This window comes from Rhinolophus hipposideros (assembly GCF_964194185.1).
Source record: "Rhinolophus hipposideros genome assembly, chromosome: 3".
NCBI classification, from domain to species: domain Eukaryota; kingdom Metazoa; phylum Chordata; class Mammalia; order Chiroptera; family Rhinolophidae; genus Rhinolophus; species Rhinolophus hipposideros.
Window position 1 is genome coordinate 45,189,940 of NC_138049.1, and position 14,333 is coordinate 45,204,272.

General features: G+C 37.5%; 1 protein-coding gene and 1 pseudogene across 4 annotated transcripts in view; one reads left to right on the forward strand and one right to left on the reverse strand.

Moving 5' to 3' along the window:
* REV3L (REV3 like, DNA directed polymerase zeta catalytic subunit) overlaps nt 1-14,333 on the forward strand; it is a 151,755-nt gene that overhangs the window by 43,365 nt on the left and 94,057 nt on the right. For all 3 annotated transcript variants that reach the window (XM_081034126.1, XM_081034124.1, XM_081034125.1), the window contains one exon: nt 10,120-10,309. In XM_081034126.1, the coding sequence (XP_080890252.1) occupies nt 10,120-10,309 (190 nt within the window). The remainder of the gene's footprint in view (nt 1-10,119; nt 10,310-14,333) is intronic.
* On the reverse strand, nt 1,091-3,061 carry LOC308490823 (rRNA-processing protein FCF1 homolog; annotated as a pseudogene). The gene is made up of 2 exons: nt 3,015-3,061; nt 1,091-1,732 (listed from the first exon to the last, which is right to left on the reverse strand). The product of its transcript is annotated as an rRNA-processing protein FCF1 homolog (transcript).

Sequence of the window (14,333 nt, forward strand, 5' to 3'; positions counted from 1 at the left end):
TCTGTTCTTCCATTATAGCTTTTTATGCTAAATAGATCTTTTTATACTATTTTAATTCTATTATTATCTTGTATAACTATTTTTAAAGTTATTTTCTTAAATAACTTAAGAAAAAAACTTGTTATTAAGTGGTTGCTCTGGAGATTAAACTTAGCATTTTAACTTAAAACAGTATAGTTTATGTTAATCCCAATTTAATTTTAATAGCATATGAAAACTATTTACCTATGTATTTACCTTTACTGGTGTTTCTTTATTGCTTAGTGTGGATTTGAATTACTTTGAATTTGAATAATGTCCTTTCATTTGAGTCTAGAATTAAATACCCTTTAGTATTTCTTGTAGGACAGGTCTGCTGGTGACAAATTCTCTCAATTTTTATTTATGTGGGACTGTCTTAACTTCTTTTTCCCCACCTCTCCCAGCTTTCTGTTTGTGAAGGGCAGATTTGCTAGATATAACATTCTTGGTTGACAGTCTTTTTCTTTCATCACTTTAACTGTATTGTTGCACCGCCTTTTCTGGCCTAAAGAGAAGTCAGCTATTTATCTTATTGAGGAAACTGTTCAAGCTTCATCTACTTGGAGTTTGTTGAGCTTCTTGCATATGCTGATTAATATTTTCCATCAAATTTGGGAAGTTTCTGACCATTTAAAAAACATTCTTTTACCCTTTTTTGCTTCTAAGACTCACATTATGTGTATGTTCATATGCTTGATGGACTCTTGCAGATCTCTGAAGCTCTGTTAATGTTTCTTCATTCTTATTCCTCAGATTGGAGAGTCTCAACTCACCTGTTACCAAGTTCCGATTGTTTCTTCTTCCAGTTCACATGTGCTGTTGATCCCCTGTAATAAAATTTTAAATTTAGGTTCTTGTGCTTTTCAACACTAAAATTTCTATTTGATTCTTTTTATCAAGATTTATTTTTGTGTGTGAGTAGTCATCAGATTTATAAAAAGTTGCAACAAATTTTAAAATGATACAAAAATTTCATTTTCAAAACAACATCAAAGAGTGTCTTTAACCATACTCAGTTCATAACAGAGCAAATGGGTTAGTGGAATAATAATTCATGCTGTAGCGGGTTTCATAAACTGGCAACAGAGAAAGTTGGTTGAAGGAAAGCAGAGGAATTTTTGTCTTTTAAGAATTGGAATCCAGGGGTTCCATAATCTGGCATCCACTCATTGTTGTACCTATGGTTAGGAATGTACATGGTGGGAACTCTAGGGATCTTCCTGATTCCTCGGTTAAGGTCCCAGTCACACATGGCCACAAGGTAACACTTGTGCTGAGTTACTCTCTGTACCAAGCAGTCATTTGCATAGGTTCCTTTGTGAGTGCATGGTAGGGGTTCACATCTTGGATCCTTGGCAAACCTTAGAGCCACTGGGTACTTTTGCCCCAATTTCTCAATTTCAACCATTACACAGTCAGTTATACAGGGATACATGTGGCATACAGACAGTCCATCATTGACTGCACTAGGTCTAGGTTGGTTTTAATGGAAAAGTTGATAACTGTTGGTATCAACCTGGGTGTGGTAAGGTGGCCCCGCTGTGTGTTATCCTGGAAGAATAGGTAGGGAGGGTGTTGGGGGACTTCTCTTTCCTTGTGTGCACTGGGATTTTTTTTTTTTTTTTTTTAGATTTTAATCCATCCTTTTCTTTAAGCCTCTGATCTCTGAGACTAAATCTCAGAGATCAAGGTCGCATACTTCCTTGTTTTGCTTCCCCATGTTCATGCTGTACTCTTGTTTCTTCAGGCTCAAAATCTCTCTCTTCATTTGTAGTCTCTATTAGGTAAAACATTCTCAAACTTTCCTTTAATTCCTTAGACATGATCACCTTTAGTTCTTTAAAATGTAATACTTGTTTAAAGTCTTCATCTTATAAAACAAATGTCTGGACTTTTTCAGGGACAGTTTGTATTGACTATTTTTTTCCTATGTATGGGCCATACTTTCCTTTTTCTTTGTATGCATTAGAACTTTTTTGTTGAACACTAGATATTTTAAATAATATGACAGTTATGGAAATCATATTCCTCCCTACCCCCAGGATTTATTTTTGTTGTTGGTGGTGGTGTTTTTGCTTTAGTGATTTCCTGGCCTAGTTCTCTGCAGTCTATTCTTTCATGTCTCTGTTCAGCTAGCTTAGTGATCAGTTAATGACTGGCCAGAGATTTCTTGACAAGCCGTAAACCAGTAGATCTCATTCTAGCTTTTGCCAAGGGGCTCTGTGTTTGTGTGATGGAGCTGAACTGCAAGGTTGCCGGAAGTGAAAGATTAGGACCTTTTCAGGACTTCCTGAGCATGCACACAGCTCCACACGTGTGTATAGCCTTCTAAATTCCCGGGGCGGTGTCAGAACTTTCAAAGCCCATTATAGACATTTCATTCCTCAGTTTTTCCTTTTAAGTTTTTCGGTCAGCCCATTGTTAGCTGCTACAGGTAAAACTCCCTCAGGCAACTGTGATGTTAAACAATTGCTTCTGATAGTTTTTAGCAAAAATGCTGTGGATAGGCCTATTCACATAGCGTGAAGTCTGGTCTGATTCTGATCAAATAAAGAGAAGCCCTGAGAAGAGCTTTGCAGCAAGCTGCCAGGCAAGTCAAATAGTGGCAGTTTTCTGAGGGTGGGGCTTTGGGAGAATTCCAAATCTATTCTGGCCTCTCCAGTGCCTGCTCGGCTGTTGGTTTGCACAGCTATTGTAGTTACAAGGCTTTGGTTTTCAAGGCTACCCTGGAGTTGGGAAGGTGTGTGTGTGGGGGGGGGGGTTGGGTTAGGGCAAGTTAAAACACCACAAAGCTTGCTGTTCTTGCTAAGAGTCAACTGATTTTTTTTTGAATAAGCACTACTTGGATTGGCACAAGCCTTTAGTTAATTCCTAGAAGGGTGAAAATAGTTGATTTTCACAGTATTTGCCATTATTCTTGTTGCTTTTATGGAGCATCTGGTTTACAAAGGTCCTTCCCCTGCCATTCTGGAAGTGCCTCCTCCCATTCTTACATGCTTTCATCTGCATCCTGCCTCCAGTCGGTGACCCAGCCTCTCATTGCTTGCCTTTCTCTTAAACATTTCTACTGGCACCTTGGAACTCTGGTTCCATGGCTAACATACTTATATGCTCAATTATTCACTAACTGTTGCCTCCCTTTCTTGCCTGGCAGCCCTCTCGGGCTCATTCTCTCACATCCCACATAAATCAAAATCCTCTGCTCCTCCCTTAGATATTAGTACTCGTCAAGTTCCTGGCCTAGGCCCCTTCTTTTGTCTGCCTGGTCTCCCTGAACAGTCTTACCAATTGTTGGGCATATTTTCAAATCTTTTTTTCTCTAGTCAAATATCTCTCTTAAGCTCCACATCTGTGTACCTAATTGTGCTTAATATACATCTCCATTTAAAATTCCACGACTTCAAAACCTAGTCTTCGTTCTCAGTTTTCTTTGACATTCCCTTTCGAGTTGCCTAACCAAAAATTTGGGTCATCTTTGATTTTTTTCCTTCTTTACCCTGTGCCCAAATACCAGTTAGTTATCTCTCTATTCTATGCTGTAAATCCTTCTTGATGTTTTCTCTGTCTCTACTGATATGTCTCACCTGAATTACTCCACTCGCCTCCTACACTGGTCTTCTACTGTAGTTCTGTCCCCAGCTTCTCCACAGTGTGTTCACAGGGATCTTTATAAAATACAAATCCACACACTCACAAAATACACTCACTCACTCAATCTTTTTATCCATTGAACACTGTGCTCCCTCCTGATTATATTTTCCCTCTTCCCAAACAATGACATGTTCTGTTTTGCTTTCAGGTTTCTGTATCTATCGCAACATTCTTTCTCACTTTGCTCTTTTGTTGCTACCTCTGGGCAGCCTTCCTGTATTCTCACAAATCTTAGATACTTCTAGATATAGAATTGCCATGCTATAATTCCCTGTGTACTCATCTTTATCTCTAGGTAGAATGTGAACTCCATGGGATTAGGGACTAGATTATGAGCAGCCTGTGGTCTAGCTCCTAACATTGAGCTTGCACAAATTAATTCAGTGAACAGAGAATTTGCCTACATTTATGAACGAAGGAACCAACCATGTTCATCACTGGAAATAATACAAAGATATATTTGACAAATGTATGCGTAAAATAGACCTTTGAAACAGTTGGTGTTTGCGGACTCTAGTTCTGTTAGTAATATGGGATTAGTAATTTAAAGCCAATGATTCTAAATAAAGTCCTGTATACTTTAGTTGAAGAAATTAAATGGTGTGAAATAACCCCAAAGCATTATTTACAAATTAAAGGAGAAAATGAAGAGAGGCTCTTCAACAGGAAGATTATATCCATGTGCCCTTTCTAAAGTTAGTGATTATACTTAGTTTTTATTTTCTTCGAACTTCTCTGTCATTTAGAAGTAGATAACTTCTTGCTTTTCTGTTACAAAAATTGTATAAGGTTTAGGAAATTTTGTACGCAAAAAGAAAAAAAAATCACCCATTATCTGATTTAATATATTATTTATAGTTTTATAATTGAAATAAACCTGAATGTCACCTGAAATAAATATATCAGAAACATTGCTTCATGCTAGAAAAATACTTCATCACTGCCTGTTACTGAGGTCAGTAAACTTTTTCTGTAAAGGACCACATAGTGTATGTTTTAGGTTTTTAGGGATATAAGGTTTCTGTTGCAACTACTCAACCTGCCTATAGCAGAAGCAGCCCCAGACCATTCCAAATGGGTGTGGTGTATTCCGGTAAAACCTTATTTACAAAAACAGACAGCAAGCAGGATTTGGTATGAGAGCCATAAATCTATTCCATGATACCAGTATACCATAATTACTTAATCTATTTTTGGAAATTTATATTGTCTTCAATTTTTTCACCATTGTTAGTAATACTATCTCAGTATCTTACTATCGAAATCTTCACATATATTCTTAATTTTTTGCTTAGGATAAATTCTGAAAATTAATTTATAGAGCTAAGAGTACATACTTAAGACTTTTAAAATGAGAATAGGTGGTATAATACTTGTTTTCTAATCATGACTATGAAGAGTTGTTTGGTTTATTTTGTGGTTTTGTGTGTGTGTGTATATGGGGGAGATGGAGTGAAAATTTAGAAAGACAGAAACAAAGAAAGACTGGACGGAAGCAGCTTGAGTTAATGATAGTAATATAAAACTTAAAAAGATATTCCAGGGAAAAGAAAATATGAAAAATTCCATAAATACAAACTGTCCTATTCACATACCAAGCTTTTTTGTTTGATAGTTCTGTAGAGTTTTACTTAAAATCTTGTGTAGATTGAGTTTGAGATTTGGGAGATGGGGTTTGTAAATTATCAAATAAGCATTTTCTTATTCAATCTCCTAAAATACTCTTAGGCCAGCATGATTTTGATTATGGCTACCAATCAGCCTGTTTTAAAAAAGAAAGAGGACATTAAACTTTTCCATTCTGGATGATGATGAAATCTAATCAATTAGAGCAGAAATTGGCAAACTACTATCCATGGACCATTGCCTGTTTTGGTAAATGAAATTTTATTGGAACACAGCCATGCCCATTCACTTAAGTACCACCTATGGTTGCTTTCAGGCTGCAATGGCAGAGCTAAGTAGTTGTATCAAAGACAGTGGGGCCCGTAAAGCCTAAAATATTTGCTGTCTGCCATTTTACAGAAAAAAACTTGCAGAGTCCAGAATTAGAGTAATGGTATGTGTTAGTCTTTCTGTTTGTTGGAAATGGATCTACAAAAATACAGGTAATTATGCTACAAATAAACTAACAAGATTTTAGATTTACGATTGATTAATTAAGAGACCAAATCCAGATACTTGAAATATAGAAGAAAATGGGGAGGGGGGACATAGAAATGTTGGAATACAGAGGACTTAATATTTGGTGTAATTCTAAATTCTGTGAAAGATTAGATTCAGAGCACCCAAGTACTGGCTATTCCAGAGCACCTGTCTTAGTTTAGAAGCCCTACTTAACACACAGTTGGAAAGTAATCAACTCTGCAGAGTTTTGCCATGGAGTCTTTAAAAGCTAGCAGTCACACTGTGACAAGTTTCCATGGAGCTTTTTTGAAACAACTTTGTTGCAATTTCTGAATTAGGTAACATCAGTTAAATTTGAAAATTCAAACTCTTAAAAATTTTCGGGGGCAGCTGGATGGCTCAGTTGGTTAGAGTGTGAACTCTGAACAACAGGGTTGCTGGTTCGATTCCCACATGGGCCAGTGAGCTGCGCTCTCCACAGTAGATTGAAGGCAATGAGCTGGCTGCCGCTGAGCTTCCGGAGGGACAGCCGAGGGACAGCCGGATGGCTCAGTTGGTTAGAGCGTGAGCTCTCAACAACAAAGTTGCTGGTTCAATTCCCGCATGGGATGGTGGGCTGCACCCCCTGCAACTAAAGATTGAAAACAGTGACTGGACTTGGAGCTGAGCTGCGCCCTCCACAACTAGATTGAAGGACAACGACTTGAAGCTGATGGGCCCTGGAAAAACACACTGTTCCCCAATAATCCCCAACGCAATTTATAAAAAATAAAAATTTCAAAACCTATGTACCTAGGCTCATTCTCCCAAAGACAGTCTTTATTCCTACTGGACTTGTTGCCTTAATTCAGTTTGACATGACAATAAGGGGGGACATTCCTAAAGTAGGGATATTTTCTTTCTTTGGACCCACATGTTACCTAGAAATAGTTAATACCCTAAACCCTTTAAGGATATTTCACTAATTTTGTAAAAACATCCTTTAAAAATCCTGTGTGTGGGACTGCTTGGAACATGGAAGAAAAGCCTCTAGACTGAAGACACAAGTTCCTCTTAACTAGGCCACTAAAACTGAGTTCCAAGTTCCAAGTACCTACCTCTGGACTTAATTTTATGCGAGAAAAGCCACTAATTTAATGCCTTAGCCATTAAATTTAGGGTGTTTTCTCATAGCCAAACCTAATCCTAACTGATGGCTGTCGAGGTATTTTATCTCTGGGACTGCACAGCCATGTGGCTCCACACATTTTTGTGGAGTAGAGCTGGTGGAGGGAAATAAATAGAAGTGGTTTATATCTTGTCAAGATAAAGCAATGCTATTACAGAACTACAAATTTTACAATAATAAGACACACTGTTGCTAAAAAGAAATTGCCTTTCACATTCATTTTTGCACATTTCCTTATTTAACTTTTGAGTTTCTTATTTTGTCTTCTCATTTTTTTTCTGTGATTCTGTTTTGTGTTAGAGCCGTTAGTGCTATGCCAAGAATTCTTTGTGCTGTGCTTGTTCTTCAGGAGCTTGTTCTTGAGGAAGGAAGGGTGGTGAGTAAGACACTGAACCGTTGCTAGGTTCTGGAGAACCAGAGGAAGGTGCATCTGTGTGGATATAGCGACTACAGCTTTGCATGGGACTTTGGGTCATTCAGAATAGGAAAGTGCAATAAGCTGGGGACTCGTGTCCTTCTGTAACCCTGATGGTATTTCCATTAGTTGTATCAGAGTCCCTCCGTTTTCATAGATTTCTTTTTCCAGATATTCAAAAGCTTTCACCTTATCCGTTTGCCCTTAAACAGTTATTCTGTTTTGCTGAGGGTTTGTTCATTCATTTAATAAATGTTTGTTTAACACATGCTGTGTGTGGTGGGTCCTGGGGATATTATGATCATTCCAACAGCATCAGCTCCCAAAGAATTTGCAGTCAGATGGGATATTCAGATAAGGAAACAGGTGTTTACAGTACAAAATAGGAAAGAGTAAGGAATCCAACATTAACTTTTTAAAATTGAACTAGCATGGTTAAGTGAATGAAAAGAGCATCAGTTGTAGATTTTGTTGTTCTGTTTTCAAATCCTGATTCAGTTACTGAATAACTAGCTTTGGGAAAGTTAAACGCTGTGATACTTGCAAGGTTATTTTAAAAATAAACGTATGTAAAGGAGTTAGTCCAGTGCCTGCTGAATAAATTATTTCTGCTTTTTTCTTAAATCATATGCCACAAATTATTATAGTTCAAAGCCTGTAAATAGAAAGATAATTTCTCTGGCCCCTGCTGCAGAGGAGATGTGAAAAATGGATATTTAAAATATTTTATGAACTTTGTGAATACCATCCCTGTGAAGGAACTATTAGTAAAACTCAGATTTTATAATTGAGTCTCATAAATTTACCCAAATTTCCATTATTAATATATATGGACTGTAAAATTAATATCTTAGAAACATAATATTTCTTGCAAATATGCTGTTATACTAGTAATTCTGTAATCACGGATCTTGGATTTATTTGTCAACTTAAAGGGGATACATGTCTGCCTCCCCACCTCCCTCGCTCTGGTTTAGCATGCCAGGTGCTTTTAACCAAGTTGAGTTATAGTTTATGTCCAGAAGGGTAGTGGTTATAACCGTATGCGATGTTTAGAAAGCACTCACGTAGATCATCAGTAAATTGATTATATATTTTCTTAAGGGTCACTCATCACTACAATTTGAAGTTTTTCTATTTGAAGAACTGAAAAAACTGCAGTGTTTAGGAAATAGTACCATGTTATATTTAGAAATGAAACTAAATAGCCAAGGAGTTTGCTTTGAACTGAAACTATTTTTTCATTCCTTTGATACTAAGTAGCACAACTGCTGCTAAAAATAGAAACTGAATTTATCTAACAGCAACACAATTAGTAATTCTTCAGAAGTGTGAAAGTTGGTGGTTCAAATCAGAATACTGCATTCAGGAGTATAGTATAGATCTTATTCCATTATGTGACTGATCTTTCTAATTTTGCTACATTTATGTAATAACTTGTAGATTCTTTGTTAATTCTATTCTAACTGTACCTTCAAAGTGTAAGAGAAGCTGATGTTGTTCATTATAAAAAGTATATACACAAGTTACCCACAGAACATAGAACTATTTTCTATACGTTTTATGTAAATCATTCTAAATTATAAATAGGAAATAGTAACCAAACAAATAGTTCCTTTCCTACCAAAAGGAAAAAGCCTAGTGAAGCCGAGTGGGATAAGGGGTGGGGAAGAAGCCGAGGCTTGTGTCAGCAGGAGAGTGCAGAGATAGTGACAGCATGAGAAAAATGGATGTGTTCTTCCATCACTGCTGCTCTCCTCTCTGTTTGAATTAGACAAATGGCGTGGGCCCAAAGGGAACTGGGGACAATGCTCAGAGGACAGGAACCACTTCCATGCGGCCCTGCCAGGTTCATGAGCGTAATGATGCATCTGCTCTTTGTTGGTGCTGTTGTCACTTAACCTTGTCGTGGATACATTACCGTTTCTGTGGCACTTATTTTGTGGGTTCTTCCTCATATTACTTTCTTTATCACGGCTGTGCTGGATTGTCTGTTGGCATGTCAGCACGATTTACCCCTTCCGCACCTTGCCTGACGTAATGGCTTCCTAGGAAGTGTACATGCTTGTTCTTCCCCTCATGTGTCTCCCCATGTCCCACTCCACCAAATGTGCAATTTCGATATACAGAAGTCCATTACAGACAATGGATCTGTAGAGATTTTCTTTTGATTTGTTTTTGTCTTTTTTTTTTCTAATAGCAAAATTTCATTTTTACTCTCCCACCCCTCACTCCCAGTAGCAAAATTCCACACACTGAAACTGCTTTTACCCTCTCCTTTCACCGTGAGCTGTCTCTGTCTTTAGGAGGAAGTCTCTTGTTTGAAAACATATATGCCAAGACAGACATTTATTGATTTATTTAGTAAACTTTCAGTGAATTTTTGTAAGCTTCATAACCCTGTGCTGAGTGGTATTATGGGATGATTCAGTGAAGTACATAAGCTAGTTAGCTTGTGAGGATGAAGTAAATATTCAAACATATTTCCTACTATTTCTGCCAAAACTACTATTTAAATAATACTGTAACACTTATATTTATAAAATGCTCCTAAATATTTTGTTGTAAAATATAGTTGATACAGGTGGCTTTAACTATGGGTTAATTTTCTTCAACCTTTTCCTTGGATAAGCTATGTTGTCATTAGAACATTTAAATGACTTGCATTCTGAGCTATATAATGTTAAAATTTTTAAATGCATCTCAAGACTAAACTTTATGATGTGTTACATTTTAGGTCAGAAGACATGCCTTCATCTGCATGGCATCTTTCCTTACCTCTATGTGCCATACGATGGTTATGGACGGCAGCCAGAAAGCTATCTTTCTCAGATGGCATTGAGTATCGACAGAGCACTTAATGTGGCTTTAGGCAATCCATCTTCCACGGCTCAGCACGTGTTCAAAGTGTCATTAGTATCGGGAATGTAAGTATATGACATCATCTTTTCAAATTTCTATTTATCTGTATTTCTGTTGCCATTCTAATGAGAAGAAAACATATTCAATTCAAATATGCTCTCTTTTTTTTCATTTGAAAAAAAAAAAGAAAGATAGATGGTGACCAGTGATTTTTGTTTTAACCCTTTCCATTTCTCTGTTTTCTAGAACTGTAGAACTTTATGTAATTCATTCTAAAAGTATTTGTGGAGCAACTTCTGTGTGCCAGGCACTGTTCTAGGCATTTGAGATATATTGGTGAACAAAATAAAGACCCTTCCACCCATGGAGGTTACAGTCTAGTAATGGGAAACAGAAAACAACCAATAGATAAAACATGAAGTAAAGTTATTTATTTATGTATTACATGATAATTAGTGCTATAGAACCAAAGATGTGGAACAGGATTAGGAGGATCAGTAGTGGGTGGGGAAGTAGACGGCTGACAATTTTATATAATCTGGGAAGGTTTCATTGACAAGCAGTTTGACACTTGAGCAAAGACGTGAAGATGAGGGAGTAGGAACAGCATGGAGGCAGGTGGCTGGAGTGGAAGGAGTCAAGGAGAGTAGGACAAAATGAGGTCAAGAAATGAGAGGATGGCGATTGTGTTGGCCAGTGCTTCCAAAGTATGGTTTCTGTACTTTAGTTTCCAGGATCACCAGCATCAGCTTTATCTGGTTTGACCGCCATGAGAATGTACCTCTCAGATCTCCAAACACAGGGAGCATAATTGAACAACAGTACAGCTACTGCACTGAAATCCATCTAGTATCGCACAGCAGCAAAGCTGCTTTCCTTAGACTGCCCCAGCCCAGGCCTACGCACGGCACAGATACTGAGGCAGGCCTGGGAGGCGCTGGAGGAGTCAGACAGCCTTTCTGAACTTTCATTACAGTCCCACTGCAATCGATACTGCTCTCCCCTCTGTCCCTCCTTCACTTGGGATCACACTGTATCTAAGTCTAGTGTCTGTCCTTGGGTCTTTTCTGGGTCCCTCTTGATTTTCTCTCACAGGTGTTTCCCCTAATAAATTTCTTGCATATTTTGGCATCTACTTCTCAGAAGACTTGGACTGATACACCTGGGAACTTAGTCAAACTACATTCTTTGGGTCCCACCCCAGACCTAATGAATCAGAAACTTCAGCGGCAGGACCCAGCAATGTGTGTTTTAATAAGCCTTTCTGATGATTCTGTTGCATACGAAAGTTTGAGGACCACCACCATAGTCTGTTCTTACTAAGGACTTTGGCTTTTACTCGGAGCTAGTGTGTGATTTTGAGCAGCCATGATCTAGCTTAAGTTTAAAAGGATTACTTTAGCAGCTGTGTTAAGAATAGATCATAGCGGAAGGAGGGTAGACGCATGGAAAGCATTAGGACTCTGTTTCATTAATCTGGGTGAGAAAATACAGTGGCTTGTTCTAGGGTAATAGCAGGGGAGTAGTGAGAAGTGGTCAGCTTCTGGGTCTTTGCTGAGAGCTAAGTCAAGATTTGCTGTCTCAGTGGATGACGGTTGTGAGAGGATTCAAGGATAACTATAAAAGTTTGAGTGTGTTGCTACAAGGATGGAAGGTGCAGGTAGAGCAGGCTGGCAAGAAAGATTTGGAGCTCATACTGGAACATACTGAATTGATATCTGTATGAAATGCAAGTAGAGATCTTAAATCTGTATGCTTTTTCCACCTTAATCTAGATTTACTTCTGGACCCACATAGTACCCTTTTAATTGATTCTGTTCTTCTATTCTGGTCTCACTTCAGAGCCACAAAAGTACTTTTCGGATAATGTACAATGGATCCTTTTAAAATCATTTAAAAGCCTCCAGTGACTTCCTATTGTTCATAAAATAAAATTTTAACCACAGCCTATGTGATCTGACCCCTGCTGTCTGTAACTTTGCTCACTGTGTTCCATCCAGAAACACTGGTCTTTCAGCTTCTCCGATGCGCCACGCTCTTTCCCACCTTTGTACATGCAGTTTCCTTTCCTTGAGTGCTCTACCCTTCTCCAGTCCTTTCACCCCACCAGACGTTTTCTCTGACTTCTCTATTTAAAATAGGTTGTTATTATTCTGTATCTTAGCCCATTCTTTGTTTCCTTTAGCACTTAATTTAATTTGTAATTATTTTAATTTTTTATTTATTTAATTTTTATGTATTTCTCCCACCAGCAGGTTAGGGTCATGAGAAAAAGGACCAGGTTTGTCTTGTTCATCATATGTCTCGCACCTGTATGGTGTTGGACACTTAGCGGATAGTTAGTGCTCAATAACTAATAGGTTGGGGCAAAAGTAATTGCAGTGTAAAAGGTTAAAAGTAATTGCAAAAACCGCAGTTACTTTTGTGCCAACCTAATATTTGGTTGAATGAGGTGAAAGTTCACACCCATCTTATGACAGCAACAGTAATTATGTTAAAGAGAATCATCAGCTTTCTAAATTTTTTTTTGTTTAATATTTTCTAAAAACTTCGTTATACATAATCTCATTTCAAAGTTGAATCTCCAGTCTAGTGAAATGAATAATTAGTCACCAATCATTTTGTATTTTTGATGGCTGTTTGTTAAAGGCATTGCCATATTTTTGAATTTATACCTGGGGCAAAAGATGAGCTGTTCAATCTCATTTATGGCTGCCATTCTCTTTTTTCTCCTATTCCAATATTATTTTGTTGTTTTTTTTCTTACCTAGATCTCCTTTTCCTTACCATACATTCTAGCTTCTGTGAGTCCTTTACTCCTTCAATATTTCCTGCTTCTTTAAGCTAGACAAGGTTGCGTCTAGCTACCAAATTATAATTTGTACAAGGTTTGATTCCAGTCTTCCTAGACTGTGCATTATCCTGCCCCTGCGTTAAGAGATAGGACCATGACATGACCTCAGGCTCATTTCTGGGATTCCTTGCCACTTGTGTGTTAGGGACAATTGAGTTCGTTTGGACTCCTGACGACCTGTGACTAGTGACGTCCGCAGTGTCCTGTCCTCGCAGCCCTGCTCAGCTCCCATAGGCTCGGACCTGTGGCTTCCTTTATGCAGTCACTGCACCTCATATTTGGTCTTCCTCTTTTCCTGCTACCTTCTATTTTTCCCAGCATCATTGTCTTTTCCAAAGAACCCTGCCTTCTGATGATGTGCCCAAATTAGGACATCAGTTTTGATACGTAGCTTCTATGATTCTAGAAAATATCCTATAAAGAGATTCTAAGTTAATCTAAGTTAATTAACTGAGATTTTTCCCTATTTGTGCTTATTTTCTCTCATTATTATATTAAAGAACTAATTATTGCATATAATTTTTTAAGCATGAAAACATCTACCCTCAAACTCTGCTCCGTTCTACCTTCTCTAAAGAGTCTCTCTGTTGAGACTATGGCCAACAGCAGGAAGTGAGTTATACAGAGACTTCTGGGCCAGAAGAAACAGAAAACTGAATTTGGAGTTTTCAGGCTGTATTTTGAGGCAGTAGATAAGAAAACAGAATCCTAGAGTTACAAAGAATTTTTAGAGGTTTGATAGTCTCAACTTATATTCAGTTTTTTAAATAATGAGATTCTATATGTAAAAACCTAAAGATTGTTAACAAAAGCAAAACAAAGCAAAGATAACATGGACCACACCAATGCAGATTTAATTCCTTTTCCCCCCCATTTATCTGACTAAAGATAACTCATGTCTCCAGACATAGAGCTATATTTATATAGAGAGGGTGCCAAAAAAATGTATACACATTTTAACAAAGTAAAAAACTGTATTAAAATTATAATACTCAATATATACCAATATCAAAAGATGAATACAAGTCATGTGTATACATTTTTTTGGCACCCCTAGGTATATTAATAGAGTAGCAGGAGGAATAGAGAGTTAAATTTTGCCAATGAGAGAGAATTAGATCATTCATGTAATCTTTCTTTCACCCCTTCTTTACGGCAACAAAAATGGGGTGAATAGGAAGTGGTAAATGTTATCTTTTTAAAAAAGTAAAAAAAGGTGAAGGGTAAGGAATAGG